The following is a 26,488-nucleotide window of genomic DNA, read 5'->3' as shown; positions in this document are numbered from 1 at the left end:
AGAATAAGGACTTTGAGCCACTTTACTTAAATTTTCTGACTTGTAACCTGCCTTTCCTCATTTATTTGCATCAGTATAGAATGTAGGAGCTCCAGATACTGGTGTTCCCCGTACAATGTGAGGAAGGATCCAGTTAGTTCTCTATAAATTGAATAGGAATCTCTTGCTTTTGGGATATTTGTTGTCAATCCCCCTCCCCTCGAAAAAAAACTTGCTGCAAGGTCTTTGCCAAGGTACACTTTCTGTTCATAATTTGTCAATTTTGCCATCAGTAAAAGGTACTACGATTTTTGCTGGGTCTCTTCCTGCTTATTGATAATGTCTCAGTATTCCTTTTAGAATCAACTCAGAGGGGCTGGAGAGATGGCTCAGTGGTTAAGAGCATTGCCTGCTCTTCCAAAGGTTCTGAGTTCAATTCCCAGCAACCACATGGTGGCTCACAACCATCTGTAATGAGGTCTTGCGCCCTCTTCTGGCCTGCAGACATATACACAGACAGAATATTGTATACGTAATAAATAAATAATATTAAAAAAAAATCAACTCAGAAACCTTTTCCACATAAGTTTTTGTGTTTTTACTCTGTTGATGTGATAAAAAGATCCATTCTAAGATAATATTTTCCCTCTGCATTAGTATTCCTATAGGAGAATGCTTACCATCAGTGGTATTGTTTGAGGAAATTCTTGTTGGAGGAAACGTGTGACTGTGGCTAGACTTTGTAGTTTCATAAGCCCAAGCCAGGCCCTGTGTTGTTTTTTCTCTTCTGCTATCTGAATTGGGATGGTAGCACTCTCAACTACTTTTCCAGCACTATGTCTGTGTCTACCTATGTACCACCATGTTCCTTGCTGGACTGGTACTAAGCAAGCTCCAGTTAAATGCTTTCTTTTATAAGAGTTGCTGTGGTGTTGTTGTCTCTTCACAGCACTAGAACAGTGACTAAGACAAGGTTATATCATTTATTTCTTGAAAGTTCTTCCCAGCTCAGTTCAGAAGCAGGTGACCTGACATGGTCTCATGTGCCAGACATTTATTAAGAACCCTCACCATCCGTATACTGCATCATGAATTGTCCCTTACTTATTAAAGGCCAGATCTGAGGGGTATATTGTTTGTTTCTTTCATCTTGATCTCTTTCTCATTATCCAGTACTTTCTATAGTAAGCAGAGGAAGCTTAAAAGTGAGTGAAGTCCTAAGTGAATGTGCATTGTTTACAAGGGCACAGTCATGTTGGATTCTAGTGCCTTATTATCCCACATGCTTTGCAAAGACTTAGCTGAGGCTAATGAGAGATGACAACGCTTTCTTTGCGAGTGTGACATTGTGTACCAAAACTAGCAACTACTGCTACTTCCTTCTCCAGAATTGATTTATTTTTATTTTATTTTATTGATATTTATTAAGCTCTACATTTTTCTCTGCTCCCCTTTCTGCCTCTCCCTTCCCCCCTTCAATCCTCCCTCAAGGTCTCCATGCTCCCAATTTACTCAGGAGATCTTGTCTTTTTCTACTTTCTACTTCCCATATAGATTAGATCTATGAAGGTCTCTCTTACTGTCTGCATTGTTGTCTAAGTTCTCTGGGATTGTGGTTTGTAGGCTAGCTTTCTTTGCTTTATGTTTAAAAACCACCTATGCGGGACTAGAGAGATGGCTCAGTGGTTAAGAGCATTGCCTGCTCTTCCAAAGGTCCTGAGTTCAATTCCCAGCAACCACATGGTGGCTCACAACCATCTGTAATGAGGTCTAGTGCCCTCTTCTGGCCTTCAGGCATATATGCAGAAAGAATATTGCAAACATAATAAATAAATACATACATACATACCCACCTATGAGTGAATACATGTGATAATTGTCTTTCTGTGTCTGGGTTACCCAACTCAAAATGATGTTTTCTAGCTTCACCCATTTTCCTGCAAAATTCAAGCTGTCGTTATTTTTTTCTGCTGTGTAGTACTCCATTGTATAAATATACCATATTTTTCTTATCCATTCTTTGATTGAGTGGCATTTAGGTTGTTTCCAGGTTCTGGCTATGACAAACAAAGCTGCTATGAACATAGTTGAGCACATGTCCTTGTGGCACGATTGAGCATCCTTTGGATATATACCCAAAAGTGGTATTACTGGGTCTTGAAGAAGGTTGTTTCCTAATTTTCTGAGAAATCGCCACATTGATATCCAGAGGGGTTGTACCAGCTTGTATTCCCACCAGCAATGCAGAAGTGTTCCCTTTTCCCCACAACCTCTCCAGCATAAGTTGTCATCAGTGTTTTTGATCTTGGCCATTCTTTCAGATATAAGATGGAATCTCAGAGTTGTTTTGATTTGCATTTCTCTGATGACTAAGGATGTCGAACATTTCCTTTAGTGTCTTTCAGCCATTTTAGATTCCTCTGTTGAGAGTTCTCTTTAGGTCTGTACTCCATTTTTTTTTTATATCGGATTATGTGATCTTTTGGTGTCCAATTTCTTGAGTTCTTTATATATTTTGGAGATCAGACCTCTGTCTGATGTGGGGTTAAGAGAAGAGCTTTTTTGATTCTGTAGGCTGATGTTTTGTCTTGTTGATGGTGTCCTTTGCTTTACAGAAGCCTTTCAGTTTCAGGAGGTCCCATTTATTAATTGTTTCTCTCAGTGTCTATGCTGCTGGTGTTCTATTTAGGAAGTGGTTCCCTGTGCCAATGCGTTCAAGTGTACTTCCCACTTTCTCTTCTATAAGGTTCAGCGTGTTTGGTTTTATGTTGAGGTCTTTGATCCATTTGGACTTGAGTTTTGTGCACGGTGATAGATATGGGTCTATTTTCATTCTTCTACATGTTGATATCCAGTTATGCCAGCACCACTTGTTAAATATGCTTTCTTTTGATATTTTTGCTTCTTTATCAAAGATTGGGTAGGTGTTCGAAGATGTGTGAATTTCTTGGTCTTCGGTTCCATTGGTCCTCCTGTCTATTCTTATGCCAATACCAGGCTGTTTTCAGTGCTGTAGCTCTGTAGTAGAGTTTGAAGTCAGGGATTGTGATGCCTCCATAAGTTCTTTTATTGCACAGGATTGTTTTGGCTATCCTAGGTTTTTTGCTTTTCCATATGAAGTTGAGTACCGTTCTTTCATGGTCTTTGAAAAATTTTGTGGGATTTTGATGGGCATTGTATTGAACTTCTCCAGGATTTTTACAGCCTAAAACTGCTCATCTACAGACAGGGATTAATTACTAAGACTAGGTCACCCCCTCCTCTGCTGTGTCTAATAAGTATGCTGAGTTCCCGTCACCAGTGCAAACATTCCTCACCTGACCCCAACTTCTTTCACGCGTTGTCTGTCCTTTCTTCATTCCCTCATCTCTCTCTGTGCCTAGTCAGCATGACACAAGCCTTGCAGACTGGGGTAACTTTCCATGGACTGCAAGTATTTGGATTCTAGGGAGGGTTCTTTAACACCTATCCCACTTATATTTTTTTTCCTTGTATTCTGCCAGCTATTGGAATGGCAAGTCAACTCTTTCTATCTTATTTTCTCTTTCAGTTTACCACTAAATCAAAGGATAACATGGAAGATTCTACCAACATATTCTGGAAAGCATAATATGTTATATGTTATATAATTTTATATGAAGTTGAGTACCATTCTTTTGAGGTCTTTTTTTTTTTTTTTAAATTTTTTGAGACAGGGTTTCTCCGTAGCCTTTTGGTTCCTGTCCTGGAACTAGCTCTTGTAGACCAGGCTGGCCTCGAACTCACAGAGATCTGCCTGCCTCTGCCTCCCGAGTGCTGGGATTAAAGGCGTGTGCCACCACCGCCCGGCTCTTTTGAGGTCTTTGAAGGACGTTCCATTTTCAGCTCAGCCTTGGTTGCACGTCCTCTCAATGAGCCTGAAATCACCACTGTAGCAAGGAAGTACATGTTTTTTTCCCCCCAACTTATACCACATTCTTTCCCACTGTGTTACTTTGTCCAAGTGCTAGCATTCTGATGGACACAGGCCTGGCAATGGCACAGGACCACAGTTTGTTCTGCTAGAGGGCACTAAGATGGATCCAAGTGACTGGCTGGAAATTCTGTTTTATTGTTTTGAGGAACTGCTGTACTGTTTTGTGCAGTGATGGCATCAATTTCTGTTCTTGCCAACAGTGAATAAGAGTTTTAGTCCCCACATCCTCATCAATACTTGTCATTGTCCATCTTTGTGATTATAGCTGTCCTGATGGGTGTTGTGTTGTAGTGATGGGGACTGGCTTGCTCTTGGCCTTGGCTACCCTTTATTTGGACCATAGTATTGAGCTTCTTGGTTCTCATTGTTTTATTCCTTCTTGAATTTAGAAACTTTGAAAATGGTTCTCTTTCCCTAAAATATAAATGGAGTATAGTTGAGCAAACATTCACAGGAAATTGCTGATTCTATTGAAATGCAAAACCAGTCAGCAGTAATTGATGCGAAGGTTGATTGGTCTCTGGAAAAATTAGAAATGACATAAATGAAAATCATGCAAAATATCAGTGACGCTATTCCAGGTGCTAGGGTATTGTCAGGGCAGGGTCTATTTTACCATTGCATTTGCAGGGACCTTTGGGTATTTATTGGGTGTAGCGAGAATTCTAATTGGTCTTAATAATAAAAAACCACAGTCAGATATGGGGTAAATGCTGAAAGATCAGTAAAAGAACCAGCTAGAGATTACCTCTACTGAATAGAAGTGAGCTCCTATCTCCTCCTGCCTTTTCCCTGTTACTATCACCGTATTGCTGGGATTAAAGGTATGAAATCCCAAGTGCTGGAATCAAAAGTGTGGACTCTGTTTCTCTTTTAGACTGGGTAAATCTCAAGTAGCCCAGTGTGACCCTCAAAGTGATTTTTCCTGCTTCTGCCTCCAAATTGCTGGGAATGAAGGTGTGTGTCACCACCGCCTGGACTGCCTTGCCTTCTGATCTTCAGGCAAGCCTTATTAGAGCACAGAATATCACCACACTTGGGACCTTTGGGAATTATGTTTGATTTCAGTCTACTTTTTTTTTTTCTATTTTAGAAAGGGGGTCTTACAGTTGTAAAAGAACAAGTGTTTCAGATACAAGTGTCTTGTGTGAATCACAGGAAGAGAGTCATTGGGAGGATCCAGGGAAGACTCAGCTATACTGCAGGGGTCTGTGATGTGCTTGTGTTTGTTAGAGAGGTTGTGAGTGTCCTTAAGTATGGTCTCTTGTTTTGATCAAGTGGCCGAGACACAGTGCTCTATGTCCTCTGTTGGCTAAGGCCTTTTTTTTTTTAAATTATTTATTTTATTATGTATACAATGTTCTGTCTGCATGTATGCCTGCCTACCAGAAGAGGGCACCAGGTCTCATAGATGGTTGTAAGCCACCACGTGGTTGCTGGGAATTGAACTCAGGACCTCTGGAAGAGCAGCCAGTGCTCTTAACCTCTGAGCCGTCTTCCAGCCCCTGGCTAAGGCCTTTGTAAGGTCATACTAACCCAGACTGGTTTGGGGTTGTAGGAAGTGGAGTCAATATCATAGGTGGCCGATGGGGAGGGGAATGGATGCAGAAAGACAAGGCAGGGTGGGCGAGGGCATTTTTCAGGAAAAACAAAAGGTAGTGGGTGGTAATGATGTGTAGAAAGAAAGCTATGGATATAGCTCAATAGTAGAGTAGTTGTCTAGCACAGACCAGGCCCAAAATTCAATCTCTCAGTTCTAAAATCCAATATAATACAGAAAAATAAAAGATGGAAAAACAAACAGAATAACAACAAGGAACCCAAAGAGTAGAAAGTTACATACTTTTTGGTGGCTAGAAGTGTCTTCATATGCAAGTCTAAGGGAAAGTCAAACTAACCTGTACATGTTTCTCTATTGGATTCCTTTGGATTAATTGCTTACCAGCCTTGTCAGAGCCCATTCTAGTCATAGCTGAGTTTTACAGGTTTTTGTTTGAGCAGGGTCTCATTCTATAGCCTAGGTTGTCTTCAAACTACTGATCCTCCTGTCTCAGCCTTCCTGTTGCTAGGAATTATAGACCTGTGCTCCCATAACTGTGTAGCTTTTTTGTTTTGTTTCCTCACCTTAAAGCGTGTTTATAGTAGAAGAGCCACAGGCTGTGTATGTGACTTTGTTCCTGTGTAGTGACTATCCTTTTCAGATTTGGTTTTTTAAACCAGATCAGTTGCTTAAACAATTGATTTGCTCATCTTAGACATTATAGCCCAGTACATTAGTGGGTAGTCATGTAAGTTTGGGTTGTCAAATGAGTTCTGTGTACCAGACTCCTGCTACAACACAGATGGCTTCTCTTTCCCCACTGAGAGTGATCTGTAGTAGTTAGGAGAAAGGCAGAAGGAAGATTGCCACATAATAATGTCCTGTCATGTAATTTAGTGGTTGAAAATAGCAGTAATGTTCAGACAAGGGACATGAGTATATATGTGGCATTTTTCTTGTTCATGAGTCTACATTCTGGGCTTGGAAGCCTTGGACACTGGGCTGAATTCATCTAAAGTCTTGATTATGCTTACTAGTGGTCGTGCTCACTGTTGATGCTGTTGATTGGAATGTCTGTAAGCCTCTTGTGAATAGGGCTCGTCATCCATGCTGGCTAGGCAGCATTGTGGTAGCCAGTATGGCAGAGGGGTGGTGTTGACGCCGTGGTCTGGGTTCAGGGGTCCATGAGAGTTATTGCACCATGTTCTGTTGGTTCAGGCACTTATGAGGTCCATCAGTTGAAAGTGAGAGATTGCTGGGGGATACCCTTAGAGGAATAGATCTTAGTCCTCTCTGTTGGAGGGAAAGTGCAGTGGCTGAAGGAAGCCTTGTTAGAGGCACCTGGGTGAAGAGTTTTCTTTCTTAGTAGAAAGGGCCCGTGAAGGGTTAAGTAAATGGGAAAGGAATCTGTTTTGGATTTTGAAATTCCTTAAATGTAATTTCTGGGTCTACTTTGGATATCATTTATATATTCCAAATTTAGGAATCGATTATTTTTTCTGCCAAGGGAAAAAACAAAAAGACAAAAGAGAAAAAAAATCTCAGACATTGAAAGGGTTCTTCCCTCCACCCTCCACTCCTTTGATAATTAGCTGGTGAAGCTGTTGTGTGGAGACTAGGGGAGGAGTGCTTTGTGTCTCTGACTGCTGAGCTGTTTGCATCCTGCATATTTCCTTGATACTCCCATTCTTGAGGAGGTGCTAACTCTAACTCTTGAGTGCCCCGCTAAACTGAGGCAGAAAGAAGACAGTGATAAGCCAGAATTTGATTCTCTTAGTTGGGGCTTTATTGCTGTGAAGAGACACCATGATCACAGCAACTCTTATAAAGGAAAGCATTTACCTGGGGATGGTTTACATTTCAAAGTTTTAGTCCATTATCAACATGGTGGAAAGCATAGTTGCATGTAGGCAGATATGGTGCTAGAGAGGTAGCTGAGAAATGTACTTCTGATTTGGCAAGCAGGAGGAAGAGAGAGTCCCTGAGCCTGGCTTAAGCACTTAAAACCTCAAAACCATCCCAGTGACACACTTCCAACAATGCCACATCTCCTACTAGTGCCACTCCCTAAAAGCCAGCCATAGGGCCATTTTCATTCAAACCAACACAGTGACATTTTTATTATTTTTTTCTTTGAGTGAACTTAATATCCTAAGCACATCTACTCCTTATTTTTTTTTTTTTTTTGGTTGAATTTTAGGAATCTTGCAAAGGACAGCATCTTGGTTTCTGTATTTCTCTTCCTTAGACTTTATTTTAGTAAAATAAATGATTAGGTAGCTGGGAGGCTGGCATGTGTGCCTTGGCTTTCCCTGTGTGCAGGAAGGTGTCATGTTTGTTAGGTGCAGACACAATGAAGTAATGCATGGCAGGTAGTTCAATGCCAGGAATGCTTGGTCAGCTTCCTGGAAAGGTAGCAGTTGAGCCTTTAATAAATTTGAAGTTAATAATATATGGAAAATTTTAGTTTAATGATATATACTAACTAATATAGAAAAATATCTTTTTAAAATTATCTTGACTCTGTTGTGAAATTTAGGTTAGTTGATTATGACATTGTGTTTTATGTTAGACTTGATGAATAGGTACTTGTAACTTTCTGTCATTCACGAGGGAAGTCCATTCAGTTGAAATGTATATGTATATGTTGTCTTTATTTAAAAACAGTCCCTGGGACCCACATGCTAGAAGGAGAACTGATTCCTTCAAGCTGTTCTCTGATTGCTGAAGATACGCATGCATCACATACACAGACACATACAATATGTTGAAAGGAAGCAGCTATTTTAGGGTTAGGAACATCTCTGGAAGGTTCCCCCCCCCAAAAAAAAAGAGGTCTGGGTCAGTTCAGTTACTCAGTTGGTAAGGATGCTTGTTCCATGAAACTGACCCAGTGGGCAATGATGGTGCACCCCTTTAATCCCGACATTCAGGAGGCAGAGGTAGGTGGATCTCTGTGAGTTTGAGGCCAGCCTGGTCTGTAAGAGCTAGTTCCAGGACAACCAAGGCTACACTGAGAAACCCTGTCTCAAAAAACCAAAAAAAGGGGGGTGGGGTGGGGGAGGAAACCAATGACCTGAGTTGAAAACCTACTGTAGAGGAAGAACATTTAATCCTGAAAATTATCCTCTGACCTCTGTGTGCCTGATATATGTGTACCTATACTCAAATATTCAACACATGTACCATAATAGTTTAAAAAATGGTTATGAGGTTTACTTATTTTATGCAATGCATGTTTTGCTTCCATGTATGTCTGTATATTATGTGTGTATAGTGTATGCAGAAAAGAGAATGTGATATCCCCTGGGCCAGAGTTCCAGACTGTTGTGAGCACTGGGAACTGAACTCAGGTCTCTGGAGTTACACCTGGCTCTTTTAGAAGAGCAGCCAGTGCTCTTAGCGATTGAGTCACCTCGCCAGCTTCTGATGAACAGTTTTGATAGGGCTTCTCATTTCAAATTTGCCATGTACTTCTGTGTAATTGGTTCCATGTTGTAACATCATGTAGGAAACTTTAAAAGTGTATGGGATGTTTTCATCAAGTTCATCAAGTAAGATACTGATTTTGTCAAGATTGATTGTGAATTTTTCCATATAGTTGAGGTAATGCCCTTTGATTTTTTTGTTTTGGTGTTTTCATTGCCCTTAAAAATGCTTTGAGCACTCCGGGCGGTGGTGGTGCACGCCTTTAATCCCAGTACAGAAGAAGGCAGATCTCTGTGAGTTTGAGGCCAGCGTGATCTACAAGAGCTAGTTCCAGGACAGGCTCCAAAGCTACAGAGAAACCCTGTCTCGAAAAAACGACAGGAAAAAAATTGCTTTGCTGCACACCTTTTATCCCAGCACGTAGGAGGCAGAGGCAGGTGGATCTTTGAATTTGAGGTCAGCCTGGTCTACAGAGCGAGCTCCAGAGAGATACAAAGAGAAATCCTGTTTGGAAAAAATAAAACAAAAGTATGAGATTATGTGTTTTGGTTTTCTTTTCTCTCTCTCTCTCTCTCTCTCTCTCTTTCTCTCTCTCTTTTAAAGAGAGGGTTTTGCTATTAGCCCAGGTTTTCCTTTAACTCAAAATAAATTTTGCCTTTTTTTAACATTGAAATAGCAAGGTGGGTCACTATACCTGCTAATACCTTGTTACTAATTTTTTAAAAACCAAACTTTGATTTAATAAGTTTAGTATTCATTAATGCATCAGATCTGAACCAGTATGGTGATTTTGGTAAAATGGTGACTTTGCTGGTGTTGTATAGAGGTAATTTTTACTTCCCATCTTCTTAATGTGTTTACTAGTTGGCATTTAGTATGAAGAATTTTACCTTCATTTATTTTTACCCATTATTTGTATTCATGTGAACTTCCCATCATCATTGTGTTGGAGTGGTATGATCCATCTCTTCTGATGCTCCAAGTGTCTGGACTTTATAGCAGCAGGAGTTTTTCAGGCATTGCTGTGCTTTTGTGATGCGTTTGTCATTCTTCAGCACTACCTTCTTGGACATTGCATGCCTATGTTTGTTCCCCTCATGGCAGCCAGGAAGCAAAGAGACAGGAAAAGATTGGAGACATTCTATTTCCTTTCATATATATATATCAAGTTACCTATTTTCCTCCCGTTAGGTCACACCTCTGAATTTAACTATTGATTAAGATGAAAGCCCTCCTGATTTTGTTATGTCTCAGTAATGTCATAAATGAGAGAATAAACCTTCAACAGTGTGTCTTGTAGGGCAGCAGATGCTTTCATATCCATACAATAACTTTGACCACTGAGAAGGTAGTGATTGTGTATCTGGGGTATTATTCCTAGAGTGCCATCAACTCTGTCTTGTGGAGAGCAGATATTCAAGCTGAGGTAAAGGGTAGAAGTATACCTCTGTCGCCTCTTGGAAAATCTTTGCCAACTCTTCTTCCTCCTTCCTGCTGGTCACTCTAGACATGTTAGAGGTACAAGACCATTGCTGTCGCATGTAACAGATGGTGAGACAGACAGATGGACAATAAGGGTAAAGGAACAAAGGGTGCTAACTGGCATGGGTGTGTTTGCCAATGTATTGCCTTTTCTTCTTTTGCTACTCCAGCAGGAGTAGGAGTGTATTAGTTACTCTATGTACTGTTAGGACAAAATACCTGACAGAGACAATGCAAGAAAGACAGGCTTTATTTTACCTCAGTTTGAGGATAGCCCATCATAGTAGGAAAGTAATGTGGGCAGAGGCTAAGATGACTGCAGTCAGTCAAGAAGAAGAGAGAAGAAGGCTGGTGGTTTGATTCTTTTCTTTGTATTCAGTCCAGGATTTCAGTTCATGGAGTCTTCCCTCCCACCTGTTCTAGTTTCCTTTCTGTTGCTGTGATAAAGTTCCCTGACAGAAAAACAACTTAGAAGAGAAAGGGTTTATTTTACTGACAGTTCTGGGTTCATTATTGTGGGAAAGTGAAGGCATGAAGGAAACAGCTACTCACATCATCCACATTCAAGAGCAGAGAGAAATGAATGCACGTATGCATGTTTGATTGTGCTAAACTCTGTTTTTCTACTCGTACACAGCTTAGGACCCCTGTCTAAGGAATGGTGACACCCACATTTGGTTGTGTCAGTAGGACCTGGGAGAGTAGAGCCTAAAAAGAGAAGCAGGCTAAAGTCATATGCAATAATGAACTTTATTCATAAGAATCACAAGAGTAAGGTGCTCAATCACAAAGATAAGCCCTGTGTGGCAAAACCATGTTTTTTTTTTTTTGCATAGAGACATATAAACAAATAGCAGTAGCCAGCTGTAATGAATAATGTAGACAATTCTACATTTAGTCTCTCTTCCCTCATGATTCTAGGTTGTGTCAAATTGACGATTAAAGGAAACTATCACACTCCCTTTGTTAACCTCACCTAGAAAGTCCCTTGTAGACATGTCCAGAGCCTTGCTTCCTGGTGATTTTTAGATCCTGTCAAGTTAATCAATGGTAACCATCACAGGGGGGTTGTAAACGTTTTCTTTAAAAGAATTGGAGATGATTTTGCCTTAGGGTTAAGGTTTGTATCACATGTAGTTCACAGGTCTTTGAAGATGTAGAACCACATTTAGTTGGTCTGGTCTCAGAACTCCGAGATGAGCTTGATGGTGTGGAATAGGGCCTACTGGAATTTTCCATGTGTCTGACTATCGGATCTGTACTCAGTGGTCTTGATTGACTTTCACTCCAAGTGGTTTGCAGAGATGCTTATCAGCATCTATGGTTTCCCTGTAGGTCAGGCGCAGGAATAGTGAGTTCCAACAGCACCCCTTCCCCGAGTGTCTATGCAAACACCTAAAAAAACCTGGTCCTAGTGTCCTTAGACTACACTAAAACTTGCTATATAGACCAGGGTGGCTTTGAACTCATAAAGATTTACCTGTCTCTGCCCTCTTGAGTGTTGTGATTAAAATTTATGCCTCTATATACCAGGTGTATTTTTTAAAATTATGCATATATGTGTGTGGCTGTGTATGGTTATGTGTACTTGAGTGTCTAGAAGAGGGCATGGATTCCACTGGAAGTGGACTTAGAGCAGCAGTTAGTGGACTTAAAGCCACCTCCTGGGATGCTGGGAACTGAACTCCAGTCCTCTGTAAGAACAGCATGTGCTCTTAACCCCACCCTTTCTGTGCTTTTTTTTTGTCAGTTTCAGACACTAGAAATACTTAAAAAGAGTTAAAATTTTTTTAAAAGTAAATGAAAAGGTAATAAATGCATATCAAAGCAATTTGCTGTAATAAGAGCCAGAACATTTCAGATTTCTAACTATTTGATTTGAGGATGCCCCTGATTGATGCCTAATGTCTTTTTCTTCCCCTCCAGCAGGCAGTTCTGGCCAAGCAAGAGACCAAGCAGGATTGCTGCATGAAAACTGAGCTACTAAGGGAAGGTAAGAGCTACTTCACCCAACAGGAGGGGACTTTGCTGCTTGCATTTTTTTCCCTAGTTTGTTCGTTTTTTTGTTATGTGTACAGTGTTCTGCCTGCATATATGCCTGTCGCCCAGAAGAGGGCACTAGATCTCATTACAGACAGTTATAGGCTACCATGTGGTTGCTGGGAATTGAACTTAGGCCCCCTGGAAGAGCAGCCAGTGCTTTTAACTGCTGAGCTATCTCTCCAGTCCCACATACACTCTTTTTTTTTTTTTCCCTCCGAGACAGGGTTTCTCTGTAGCTTTGGAGCCTGTCCTGGAACTAGCCCTTGTAGACCACGCTGCCTCGAACTCACAAAGATTCACCTGTCTCTGCCTCCCAAGTGGTGGGATTAAAGGCAGGCGCAACCACTGCCTGGCGCCTCACATATACTCTTATTATCTCTCCTAGCCTTTTGGCTTTCTTGGAATGTACCTAGGATTGCAGTGTACTTTTTTTTTTTCTTGGTTTTTCGAGACAGGGTTTCTCTGTGGTTTTGGAGCCTGTCCTGGAACTAGCTCTTGTAGACCAGGCTGGTCTGGGATTAAAGGCGTGCGCCACCACCGCCCGGCTTCAGTGTACTTTTTTTAATCTCTCATTCCTGAATAGGCGCGCGCGCGCGCGCGCGCGCGCACACACACACACACACGCTTGCAAAAGATCTGCCAGAGAAGGAAAAATATTAACAAAGTATAGAAATCAAATATCTTGTGTATCCTGTTTTAAAAGTGCAGCCGGAAAATAAAAAGTGTGTAATCACACTAACAATTGTAGCATCTTTATTTATGACACTGGACCATCCACCCAGGCCCTGTATGATAACACGTGGGTAAACAAACTGTCATACACATGTAGGTTAATAGTGTGGTCCATGCAGAAGCATGGGTATAGTGTAAGTATATTTTTTGAAATGAAAAAAAAAAAACCCAGGTCTCAAGGGCTTTTTTTTTTTCTTTGAAGATTTATTTATTAATCATGTACAGTATTTTGCCTGCATGTATCCCTGCCCACCAGAAGAGGGCACCAGATCTCATTACGATGGTTGTGAGCCACCTCTGAGCCATCTCTCCAGCCCTCAAGGACTTGAGACAGGTTTTCTCTGTGTAACCCTGGCTGTCCTGGAACTCACTCTGTAGACCGGGCTGGCCTTGTCTGCCTCCTGTGCTGGGATTAAAGGTGTGTGCCACCACTGCTCAGCTATGTATGTGTCTCCCATTTATAGAAACTTGGAAGACATAGTTGAGGTTTCAGTAGGTTTAGTGTGGAATGTTGAGGGTGACTTCAGGAGGCAGGCTATTCTTCAAGAAATCTAGGTATGGGGCTTGGGAGATGGCTCAGTGGTTGCTTTTCCAGAAAACTGGAGTTTGGTTCCAAGCACCCATGTTAGGTGGCTCACAACTATCTTCAACTGTAGCTCCAAGGGATCCAACACCTTCTCTATCTCTTACACACACATAAGTTTTCTTCTGTTTTTGGTTTGCATGATAGGCTTTTTTCATACGTTGCCATTGAACTTGTCTACACAGTAGTAAGTTTTAGCCTTATTTACTCCGTAGTGTCAACCTTTTGTGGTGTTTTTCTGTGAGTGGACTGTCCTGGTATTTCTGTTGCTCTAATAAAACATACTAACAAAAAACAAGGGAGGAAATTCCAGGTTATTGACTATCATTTTGCAGAAGTCAGGGCAGGAACTCAAGCTGCCATATCACTTTTACAACCTAGAACAGAGAGAAATGAACACATATCTCCCGCCTCTGATTGTTTGCTCTCAACTGGCTTTCTCTAACATAGTCCAGTGCCCAGTCCATGAAATGATGCTACCTATGTTTGGCTGGGTTTTCCTACACAGACATGCCTATAGGCCAACCTGATCTAGATGCTTCTTTAAGACTTTCTTCCTGGGCTGGGGAGGTGGCTCAGCTGACAAAGGCTAGGCTTACAATCAAAACTCCTCGTCTCTTCCCCTGTGATTCTAGATTGCATCAAGGTGGCATTTAAAACTCTCCAGCACAATGATTAATCTTCTCAGCCCTTGTCATCTGACTGACCTATTTGAAGGTTGTCATATATTATAATCCTAATTTAGTAGTTTTTTTTCCTGAGCAGTTTGAAGATGTTTCACTGCTTTTGCCTTACATATGGTTTAATCTGAAATACGTATCTGTATTTATCTTTTTCTTTGTATGTGATATATCACTTTTTCATATTGTTTTCCCCTTTCTTCTCTTTTCCCCATTCTGTTTTCTTTTTTGTTGTGTTTGAGATAGCTATGAACTTTGAGTACAAATCATGCAGGACTTCTACTTGTGACAGACTGGCTAAGGCTTGCAATTTGGACTGCAGTGTATCCTAGGCTGCACCCAAACAGGCCTATGGAAAATGTACCTTTGTCCTCATTGCTCTGCCTCTACTGTCCATGCTGTGGATATAGGCTGGGTCATATGATTCTTCTCTGTAGGAAGCTTGTTTTCCTTGCCTTTGCTATTCATTTTTGAAACTTTACTCTTTTTTGTTATATTTTAGCTTAAATCACAGATTTCTTTAATATATTAATTGGAATTCTGATTAAAATATCACTGAATTTCTAAATTTGAGGGGCCTTGGCAGCTTTGTCATTTTGTTAACTGATTCTAGAACATTCTCTCTTAATGTTTTTTTTCTGTACATAGGCATTAAGTAATTTGACTTTTAAAAAAGAGAGCTAGTTCCAGGACAGGTTCCAAAGCTACAGAGAAACCCTGTCTCAAAAAACCAAAAATAAAATTAAAAAAAAAAAAAAAAAATATATATATATATATATATATATATACTTTGTAGTTTTCTTCCTTTTGTAAATATCTTGTTTTTCTTCATACATACACACTGACACACATACATATGAATATATATCCTTTTGAGACAAGATTTCTCTATTATGCTTTATTCCAAGACAGGGTTTCTCTGTTACAGCTCTGACTGTCCTTGAACCCCTTTTATAGACCAGGCTGGCCTTGAATTCACAGAGATTGCCCATTTCTGCCTTCCAAGTACTAGGGGATTAAAGGTGTGTGCCACCACTGTCCAGAAGTCCTGGAACTCTTTATGTATATCAGACTGTCCTTAGCTTCCTGAGTGCTAGGATTAAAGATATACACCACCATGCCGGCTTTCTTCTTATATTTTTAAGTTAATGTTGGTATAGAGAAATGGTATTCTTTTTGTAGGGTTTTTCTTTTTTCTTTGTTTTGGTAATTCTTGGTATCAACCCAGGCAATTATGCATTCTGGACAAGTACTGTGCCACCGAGCTACAGTTCAACCATGCCACGTAATTCTGAAAATAGTGGTCTGACTTTGTGCTTGTGTCTTGATCAGATAAGGTGACAGCATTCTGTCTCTTCATTACTGCCTTTGCTTCTCTTTCTCTTCTCTGGTGCTGCTGTTACTCAATCATTTCTTTATGTGCCAAACTTTTAGAAGCATTAGTGGATAAATGTGCTATTTCTGTTGACTTGGAATTAAAAAACGTGTTGGACAAAGTATACATTGACTCCAGAATTTGCTGTATAACCTCCAAGTTAAGGAAAGTTTTTACATATTTTGTTTTGCTAAGGACTTAAAAAGTTACTAAAGGCTGGTTGTTCATTCAGAAAGGACATATTGCATAGGTTTCTCCCTGGCCTTCTGAGAGGAATAGGAAAGGTAGTCTCTGCTGTTTTAGAATGTGTATTCTTGGGAAGGGCAGGCAGCTAATATGACAAATGGTAAGTCCTATGTGTTAGGTGATAGGCCCAGAGAAAAGGAGAGCTGAGGGCTGGGTGTCGAGCTTTGCACCCACTAGAGTGGCCTCCTACCCCCAGGGCTGCTTCAGCCCCTTGGAATTCCTACTTTCCTGGTCATGATAGAATAGCCAGAGGAGTCTGGACTTCTTAGAGAAGACATGTAGGCCAAAAATATACTTAATGTGATCCCCTTCCCTCCAGATTTTCTTTGGACTTCTGTGATACTGCTTTTGAAGCAACTCCTTAAAAAAATGATTTTCAGTTATGAATGTGTATCTTAAGTATGAACATGTGGGGCATAAGTACAGGTGACTTCGGAGTCCAGAAGGAGGAAGTGAGTCCTATTAGGTCTTCTGTCCCCCACCCCTAATAAGTTTCTTTGCCAACTCAGAAGGCCATATCAAGCTGAATTGGAAAAGTATAATAACAGGTTTATTTGAACAAAGCAACTCCTGGGTGTTTTTGCCTGTCCCAGAGACTGAGGCTAGAGAAGTCATACCCTTGAACTAAAGCAGGAAGACTTTATAGGTTGTAGATGAGGGTGGTGACATGTCTGCCACAAACTGGATTTGTGCCTAAGTTTGGTTAAAAGTTGAGCAGTTGGACAGGGATTTGGACTGCTGATGGCAACAGGGGAGGAAGTAGCAGCAGTCCAAGTTCTAAGAATTTGGAACTGGGCTTTTTGGCCCAGTTTTCTTTGTTTGGAGACTGAGTTTGTGGAGGAGAGAGAGAGAGAGAAAGAGAGAGAGAGAGAGAAAGAGAGAGAGAGAGAGAGAGAGGGAGAGAGGGAGAGAGGGAGAGACCCAGAGGTTCCAGTCCAACAGATCCCTTGGACTTGGAGTTAAAAATGGTTAGGAACTGCCTAGTGTGGGTATTGCAAATGCAAACCAAATTAGGTACTCTGTAAGAACAGTAAGTGCTCTTAATCCCTGAACTTCCTTCTCCCTTTAAATCTCCAACAAACAGTCTTTTTTAAAAATTAAGCTGACTTCTCAAACTTTACCAAAAGTTAATATTTTAAGAAATAAATCAGCATTTCATTTATTAAGTTAAGTATTGGTTTCTATAGGAAATAAATAATTTTTATAGGCAGGTGTGGGCTTTTTTTTGGTGTGGAGTCTTGAACCCAGGGCCTTGCACATGTTAGGCAAGAGTTTCCCACTTTGCTACATGCTAACACTGTAGACAATTTCGTAGCATATTTGTAGACAAATATGTTGGCCAAATAAATTGTAATTTATGGTGATAGTTATGGATTGATGGATGGGTGCTGGCCACTGTGACGCTCCTTTCTTTGTTTACAGATACACCTATGGCTGCTGATGAAGGTTCCACGGAGAAACAGACAGGAGAGACTCCCATGGCTACAGATGGAGAAACCAATGGTTCTTGTGAAAAGAGCAGTGACACCAGCCATCCGAATGCACCCAAACATACTCAGGAGAACACAAGAGCTAGCCCGCAGGAAGGTACCAACAGAGCATCTCGGGTGGCCGAAAATGGACTTTCAGAAAGAGACATAGAAGTGGGAAAGCAAAACCATGTCACAGCTGACGACTTCATGCAGACTTCTGTCATTGGCAGCAATGGATATTTTTTAAATAAACCAGCCCTGCAGGGGCAGCCCTTGAGGACTCCCAGCACTCTAGCCTCCTCGCTTCCTGGTCATGCGGCAAAAACTCTTCCTGGAGGGGCCAGTAAATGCAGGACTCCAAGTGCACTTCCTCAGACACCAACCACAGCACCTGCTGTGCCTGGGGAAGGGAGTGCAGACACAGAGGACAGGAAGCCTACAGCCTCGGGCACTGATGTCAGGGTTCACAGGGCACGCAAGACCATGCCGAAGTCCATCCTGGGCCTGGTAATTTTATTTCTTCTTTTCTGTCTTAATCCTCCTTTGCATTAATGAAAACAAATTGATTTTCATGTAACAAAGGGAAAAACTAATTAATGGCAGTGGTCATCAGTAGTCATTCCAGATATATGAGCAACCAACTCAGATGATACCACATCAGCCCTGCTTTCAATGTTTTTCCTGAAGGCTTCTTTTTGCTCTGAAGATGGTTCAGGCTTTTTCAAGGAAACTGTCGTGTGTGTGTGTGTGTGTGTGTGTGTCCCCGTTTCTCTGTAGTCCTGGCTGCTCCAGAACTCAATCTGTAGACCAGGCTAACCTCGACCTCACAGAGTTCTTGCTTCCTCTGCCTTTCCGAGTGCTGTGATTATGGGATTTAAAGGCGTGTGACACCATTGCCTGTCAGAAAACTTATTTTTCTTCTGCCATTTCTGGAAGGTTCTGAAAGTGATCTTCAGGGTTACTGAGAGCAAGATGAGCTCTGTACATTAGCACTGACAGAAAGTAGTACTTCCCTATAATACTCAGCCGGCTGAACTTGGTCTCAGTCTGTTTTTCATTGCATGTATTTGATGCATGTTTTCAAAATGTCTGCAGTTCTGTTACTTTTGATGTGGATTTAGATTGGGTGGATTCCACATTCACGATCATACTCCCTTGTGATTTCTAGTGCCTTTTGTGTGCAGACTGCTGTTTTCTCTGTAGCCTTTAGGATTTCATTCTGGAACCTTTCCTCAAGACTGTCAGTCTGTGGGTTTGCCATGTCAGCTCCAGAAACATGTAATGATATGTGGTTATTAATTTCCCTCTCATAGAATCTCTTGTCTGTGAGCACAGTACTGTAAATTTTGTGTCCTTCTATAGGTGTACCTTGCCTGGTACCTATTTCCTGCTCTATGCTTTAACCCTTTTCATTCTGGTCTTTATGTTGATGTTTTAAATTTTTAATACCTGTTTGTTTCTTTTTCTTCTTTTTGTTGTTGTTTTCTTTGAGACAGGGTTGGTTTTTCTGTGTATCCCTGGCCGTCCTGGAACTTGCTCTTGTAGACCATGCTGGTCTCAAAACCAGCCTGCCTCTGCCTACCTCATACTGGGAAAATAGGTGTTTTAAAAATTTTATTAAAAAATTAACGTATTTATGTTTTGGTTTGAGATAGGGTCTCACTTAGCCCAGGTAGGACTTAGACTTATATTCCTAATATTTCTGTTCCTACCATCTAGATTGTGGAATTGTGCATGTGTGTCACCGTGCCTAAATCACAGTTCATCTTATCCAATACAATAGACTGATCATGAGACTAGGGAGATGCCTCCGTGAGCAAAGTGCTTCCTGAGGAAGTATGAACACCCTAGTTTAAACCCCTAGCATCCACAGAACACCTGTATGCACCACAGAATCACATGCCTGTAATTCTAGTGCCACTAGTGCGGAAGAGACCTGGGGTGTGCTGGCCTAGTTGAATCAGTAAGCTCCAGGTTATGTTGAAAGACACTGTCTCAAAAAAATCATGTAATGATTGGGGAACAAGATCTATTGTTATTAACCTTTGCCTTTTAGACTGTAAACAGATTTTTCTTTGGGCCACTAGCTCACAAATAATGGCATGGAGACTTACAAGAGTTTGGCCTTAGCTTAGGCTTGTTCTTAACTAGTTCTGATATCTTAACTCATTTCTATGTTTTACCATGTGACTTTTTATCTTTCATTCTGTATGCCTGGCTCCCTCTATCTCATTGGTGTCTCCTCTGTGCCTCAGTTATCTCCTCCTACTTCCTCTCTCTGTCCAGAATTCTTATTTATACCTTTTGCTAGCTATTGGCTGTTTAGCTCTTTATTAAACCAATCATGGCAAAAATCTTTTTTTGTTTGTTTGTTTTGTTTTGTTTTTGTTTTTTGAGACAGGGTTTCTTTAGCTTTGGAGCCTGTCATGGAACTAGCTCTTGTAGACCAGACTGACCTCAAACTCACAGAGATCCACCTGCCTTTGCCTCCTGAGATCTGGGATTAAAGGCGTGCACCACCACTGCCTGGCAATGGCATATATCTTAATACAGTGTGTAAATATCCCACAACAGTAGACAGACAGACAGACAGACACACACACACACACACCCCACACTAGATAGAGAAAGATGGATGGATGGATGGGTATAGAGAGCTACTACTAAGATTCTTTCACAATCTCTTAGGAATCTAATTCTTCAGAGGAGTTTTGTTTAAATGTAGCTGCTCTTTCTCATGTTTGTTTTCCCAAGAATGCTTGTTTTTATCTTTGTGGTGCTGGTTCTGATTGCCCAAGTGCCATGTGTGGATCTGTAGTCGCTACATTGGGTATAGGGTGGAGCTGCTTGTCATCATTTGCAGTCCTATTGCTATCATGTTTTGTCTTCTTGCCAGGCATTTATATAGGTTCAACTTAATGGAACATGGCCTGGTCACTTGGCCTGGGGTCTCCCCAATTCCCACCTTGGCTAGCTTGATAAACATAAGATTCTGTATGGCCTGACCATACAGATAGCACGGAGGTCACCTGGCTATTAACCACCTCTGCTCCATTCATAAAGTACATGTGACAGCTCCCATATAGCTGGGTCCTACTGAATGAGAAACAATGATCCAGATAAAGGACTAGGGAGGAAGAGTCTAAGATAAACTTAAGAATCTGGGGAGCCAGGAGTAGCCTGGCTCTACAGATAGCATAGAAGTCAACAGCAATTAACCACATCCATTTCCAGCTTTCTGGGTAGAAAACAAGTTATGTATCTCTTTCTTTGAAGAGACATTCCTGGTTTTCCTAGTGCATCTGTGAGCACAAGGACCTTTCCCTTCTACAGCTGCTCTTCCAGAGGGCCCTAGCATCTCTTTATCAGGGGCTCCCAGCCATTTGTTACTTTAACTCCATGGACTCTGATACCTCTGGTGCTTCAGGCACTTGCATTGATTTCTACATATTCACATCCAGCCTAATACACGTACATATAATTAATTATAAATCTTTACAAAGAAAATAGGGTAGCTGGACATGGTGGTGTATACATTTAATCCTAGCGCTCAGGATGCCTTAGTGGGTGGATGTGAGCTGGATGTATCACTGGAGGACAGCTAGTGATACATAGAGAGACCTTGCCACAAAACATGAAAATCAAAAAGCACCCTAGAAAGAGAGGGTAATGAAAGATGAATGTGCTCAGAATACATTGTGTACATGTATGAAAATATCATAATCCTATTATTGTGTGTAGTTAAAGTATGCTAATAGTAAAAGGAAAAGCCCTGAGACTTAATAAATAATTATGGATTAAAATATGCTAACAGAAAAATAGACCAAGAAAGTTAAAAGTTTATGATCATCAAGAAGCTTCAAAAATAGTATTTTTTAAAAAGTATTTATTTATTATTATGTATAGTGTTCCACCTGCATGTATGTCTCCGTGCCAGAAGAAAGCACCAGATCTCTTTACAGATGGTTGTGAGCTACCATGTGGTTGCTGAGAATTGAACACAGGTCCTCTGGAAGAGCAGCCAGTGCTCTTAACCTCTGAACCATCTCTCCAGCGCCCCCCCCCCCCCCCAAATAGTATTGAGATATACATGTGCCTTTCCAGTCTTCTTATTAGTACCATTTAAAAAGTTTTAAAAATATATTTTATTTAGTTATTTATTCATTTATTGTATATGAGTGAGTGCAAGTATTGTGTACACAGTGCACACGTGCCATAGCATACATGTGATCTAAGTATTGTGTACACAGTGCACACGTGCCATAGCATACATGTGATCTAAGTCAGATGTCAACTTGCAGGACTTGTCTCTGTCCTTCCAAATGTGGGTCCTGGGGATTGAATTCAGGTCATCAGGCTTGGTGACAAGTTCATGGTTTCCTGAGCCATCTTCATTGCTGGAGGTACCTGGTTTCTGGTGTCCTTGCCAGTATTAGTCCTGCTGCTGCTGTGTTTCGGTGGTCTAATGTGCTTGTCATAATTTTACTTGAACTTCTTCACCATGTGATGTGGCTCTTCTCAGTGATGATTTGCAACTCTGTTGTTGATGGAGAAATGTGTTTTGCCCTTTGATAATAAAGTATTTTGTTAGCTTTAAGATTTCTGTTGCTTCTCTTTCTCCCTTTTACACACTTAGTGCTGATTTTTAATCCAGTGGGCAAGCCCTGTACCACTGAGATAAATCCTCAGCTCTAGGATTTTCTGGATAGAAGCCCTTTGTCAGTTAGGAGGCATGCTCTAATATTTTTCCCAAAACAACAGGGCACGTCCTTGTCTGTTCATGTCCTCAGTTTCCTGTCTTGCTTTCCTTGGGCCTTCTTACATGTCCAGGGTTTGTCTTGAACTTGCTTGGTAGACCTGGCTTCCTTCAAAGCAGTGAACCTTCTGCTTCTGTCTCCTGAGTTAGTGTGTTTAGTCTTAGGCTATCCAATTATAGCTGTGATGACTGCTTATATTCATCTGTATATAATTTTTTCTGTTTCGGGGTTAGGTATTCAAGAGTGTAATTACCAAAGTGTGCAGCAGCTTTCATCCCTGACTCCTGACTTCTAGTCTTACTGTTGCTTGCCACCACACCTAGCCTGATTTTCTTATTTTGATGAACTGAAGTTTGATGTCTCATTTGATGGAATTCAGTTTATTAGTTTTAAGTTTGGGACTGTGTTCTTGGTGGCATTTGTGAAAACTCTTTCCTTGACCTAGATTCTTTTTTTTTTTTTTTTTTTTTTTTTTTTTTTTTTTTTTGAGACAGGGTTTCTCCGTAGCTTTTTTGGTTCCTGTCCTGGAACTAGCTCTTGTAGACCAGGCTGGCCTCGAACTCACAGAGATCCGCCTGCCTCTGCCTCCCGAGTGCTGGGATTAAAGGCGTGCGCCACCACCGCCCGGCCCTTGACCTAGATTCTTAAAGTTTTCTGGCATCTTTCCTGTCAGAATTCTACATGCTTTAGGAGTGTTTGTTGTCTGCTTTTTCTCTGGATCTGTTTCTGCAACCCACTCCTACATGTTCTAGCTAATTCGATTTAGGTGTGTAGGGGGAGATGCTTCTGTCATTCTGTCATATGGACGATTGGTTCTTGGTACTGATGCAATTCGATGTTGAGTTCTGACTGCAATCAGTTGTCATGCTGAGAACTCACGTTCCTGCCCAGTTCTGTCTTGGTAGAATCCTGAGCATTTAATGTTGAAAGGTAGAGGAGTGTGTGTGTGTGTGTGTGTGAAGGAGGAGACTTCTTTCCTCATATCATATACAAGGGACAACAGGGTGTGTGTGTATGTATTCTCTTGTTGTATATGGTATGAGGAAGAAGCCACCGCCTTCTCCTCCTCCTCTTTTATATATATATATATATATATATATATATATATATATATATATATTTAAAGATTTATTTATTTATTTTGTTTTACAGTATTCTGTCTGCATGTATGCCTGCAGGCCAGAAGAGGGTACCAGATTTCATTAAAGATGGTTGCGAGCCACCATGTGGTTGCTGGGAATTGAATTCTGGACCTCTGGAAGAACAACCAGTGCTCTTAACCTCTGAGCCATCTCTCCAGCCCTTATTTTTATATTTTTGAGACAGGGTCTCTACATAGCTCTGACTGATCTGGAATTTACCGTGTAGACCAGACTGGCCTCAGACTCACAGAGACGCACCTATTTCTGCCTTGCAGAGTACTAGGATTTAATTTCTATGCTACCACATCTGGCCTACTTCAAGTTTTTATATGTGGATAGCCTGTGTTCTCAGAAACCATATATGCTGGAGAAAGCCTTGTCTTGGAATGTCTTTCATTTTTAGGTTGTTACCTATTGCACAACAATTAAGTTCAAGCTGAATTGTATGTGGCTTAAACTAAAAGATGAAAGTATCTCTAAAGCATTGGTGAGTGTGTGGTCATAGACAGAGGAGAGGTTTACTAGTGTCCAAGCAGTTTGGAGTAAAGGCAGGGGTATTAAGTATTGGGAGTTTGTTATTGGTATTGCAGGAAACTAGACTGAAAACCCTTTCAGGGGATTGTTGGATCATGGGCCTGCCCCTTTAAGACCTCTTTCAAGAAACAAGGCAGCCTATGAGGGATCTAGCCTTGCTTTTCTGTAACCCAGTTTCTATCTCCCTTGTAACAATGTACTAACATGACTCCCTCCCCTACCTTTACAGCTGTAGCTACACTGCCTTGCCCAAGCTAACCTTGAAATTGGTAGGCTTCTTCTTCTTCTTCTTCTTTTTTGTTGTTTGAGATAGGGCTTCTGTGTGTAGCTCAGGACATCCTGGAATTCATTGTGTAGACCAGACTGTCTTGAGGTGTGCACCACCACTGACTGGCAGATTTTGGTAAGCTTCTTATCTAAGTGCTTCCATGTCACTATTCCTTAGTAGTAAAGACTATATGTTATCTTAGATTACTCATGCCTTAGGAAAACTTTGTGGTTCTCCACCCACTCCCTCTCTCTTCAGTTGGTATCTGGAATAGAATCATCGTTGTATTGGCAAAGGGGAATTATTGAATGACCTTTTTTAAAGATTTATTTATTTATTGTGTACATAGTATTCTGCCTACATTCATGCTTGCAGGCCAGAAGAGGGCACCAGATCTCATTACAGATGGTTGTGCGCCACCATGTGGTTGCTGGGAATTGAACTCAGTACCTTTAGATGAGCAGGCAGTACTCTTAACCTCTGAGCCATCTCTCCCACACCCTGACCTGTTTATTATAGACATATTTAAACTATAAAATCAGCCGGGTGGTGGTGGTGCACACCTTTAGTCCCACCTTCGGGAGGCAGGGGATCTCTGTGAGTTTGAGGCATGCCTGGTCTACAAAGAGCTAGTTCCAGGACAGGCTCCAAAGCCACAGAGAAACCCTGTCTCAAAAAGCCAAAAAAAGCTGTCTCTCATAACGGATTCTTCATCCTGCAGAGGATGGTAGCGCTGAGTGTTCCGCTCATGTGTTCTAGAGCTATGTCCTTCTTTGCTAATAGTTGTACTATGCGGATTTTGGACTTTCTACCTTCCTCCACCATGGCCTGTCTTTTAGTAAATGAGAATTAATGAGAAAAAGAATTGATTTTTGGATGCATTTTATTTCAGTCACCATCTGCTACTGAAGTTATTATAATCACTTGTCTTTGTTTCGAAGCATGCAGCCAGCAAAGACCACAGAGAAGTTCGAGACCATAAGGAACCAAAAGAGGATATCAACAGAAATGTTTCTGAATGTGGACGACAGCAGCTTTTACCAACCTTCCCAGCCCTCCACCAGTCGCTACCTCAGAACCAGTGCTACATGGCCACCACAAAGTCCCAGACAGGTAAATACAGTTTTACACACACACACTCTTCTTTCCCCCTGTGTATATATGTTTTGCTTGCATTTATGTCTGTACACCAGCACATGTATGCCTGATGCCCATGGAGCTCAGAAGACTCTGCTGGATCCCTTGAAACTTGAGTTATAGGTGATTTTAACAGCTGTGTAAGTGCTGGGGAACCAAGTTGGATCTTCTAAGAGCAATAAGTACACTGAAACCCCTGAGTCTTTTTTTTTTTTCCCCCTTTCTGAGACAAGATTTCTTTGTGTAGCCCTGACTGTCCTGGAACTCAGTAGACCACAGTGCCTGCCTCTGTCTCCGTCTCCGGAGTGGTAGGATCAAAGGTGTGGACCACCATCGCCTGGCCTCCTGAGTCATCTTTTCTAGCCCTCTTTTTTCACTTTTAAAGTATTTTTTCTTCTTTTCCTCCTCTTCTACTCTCCTTTATCTTTTCTACCTCTCCGTTTAAGCCCTTTTTCGTCTTTTCCTCTCCTTTCTCCCCACTATATACTCAGGCTGACCCTGAAGTCTTTTTCCTATGACCTCAGCTTCCTGAGTGTTGAGATGGCAGTCTTGTACCTCTATGAACAACTACTACTCTTTACTTTAAAGCAATTTCAGAATTTCAGCAAAGTTGTAGGCATTTTACAAAAGAGTCCAGTGTATTTTTATATTCTTTGTATTTAACTAATCCTTTCGTGTGTGTATGTATATGTGTGTGTGTGTGTGTATTTTAACTTTTGAAACACTTTCTTAAGCTGCTAGTTACAGACTTGGACCTCAGAATATTTATTTGTTTCTCCTGGAAATAGTGGTATACTGTCTCTAAAAGTAAGGACATTTTTTGAGTAAGTACTGTGGTGTAGCAAACAATCAGTAAATTAATTTTACTGTGATATTATCTATTCTAGGTGCATTGGCCAACTTTTGCCAGTTTTTTATTAATACAAATCAAACAAATCCTAGCCCTGGATTCCACAATCATTTGGTTGCTTTGTCTTGCTTTTTTGTTTTAATCTATAACATTCCCAGCCTTCTTTGTCTTTCCTGTCTGTGGGGCGGGAGACCACAATCTAGATGTTTCATAGAAACTGCCTAATAACTTTGCCCAGTGCTTCTCCAGATCTGATTTGAGTCATAGGCCAAGCTGTAGGCCTC

At 41.1% G+C, this 26,488-nt stretch overlaps 1 protein-coding gene across 6 annotated transcripts in view; it reads left to right on the top strand.

Moving 5' to 3' along the window:
* The window catches only part of Ehmt1 (euchromatic histone lysine methyltransferase 1), a 151,688-nt gene that overhangs the window by 39,879 nt on the left and 85,321 nt on the right, over positions 1-26,488 (top strand). For 5 of the 6 annotated variants that reach the window (XM_041674603.1, XM_041674601.1, XM_041674602.1 and 2 more), the window contains exons 2-4: positions 12,312-12,378; positions 17,467-18,023; positions 25,159-25,330. In XM_041674603.1, the coding sequence (XP_041530537.1) occupies positions 12,312-12,378; positions 17,467-18,023; positions 25,159-25,330 (796 nt within the window). The remainder of the gene's footprint in view (positions 1-12,311; positions 12,379-17,466; positions 18,024-25,158; positions 25,331-26,488) is intronic. The other variant, XM_041674600.1, reaches the window with a different exon arrangement.

This window comes from Microtus oregoni, unplaced genomic scaffold, assembly GCF_018167655.1.
Source record: "Microtus oregoni isolate MIOR12 unplaced genomic scaffold, Mior012 000025F_ref0000491, whole genome shotgun sequence".
Lineage (NCBI taxonomy): Eukaryota > Metazoa > Chordata > Mammalia > Rodentia > Cricetidae > Microtus > Microtus oregoni.
Note: the sequence above shows the minus strand (reverse complement) of the source record. Positions and strands in the feature narration are given on the sequence as shown.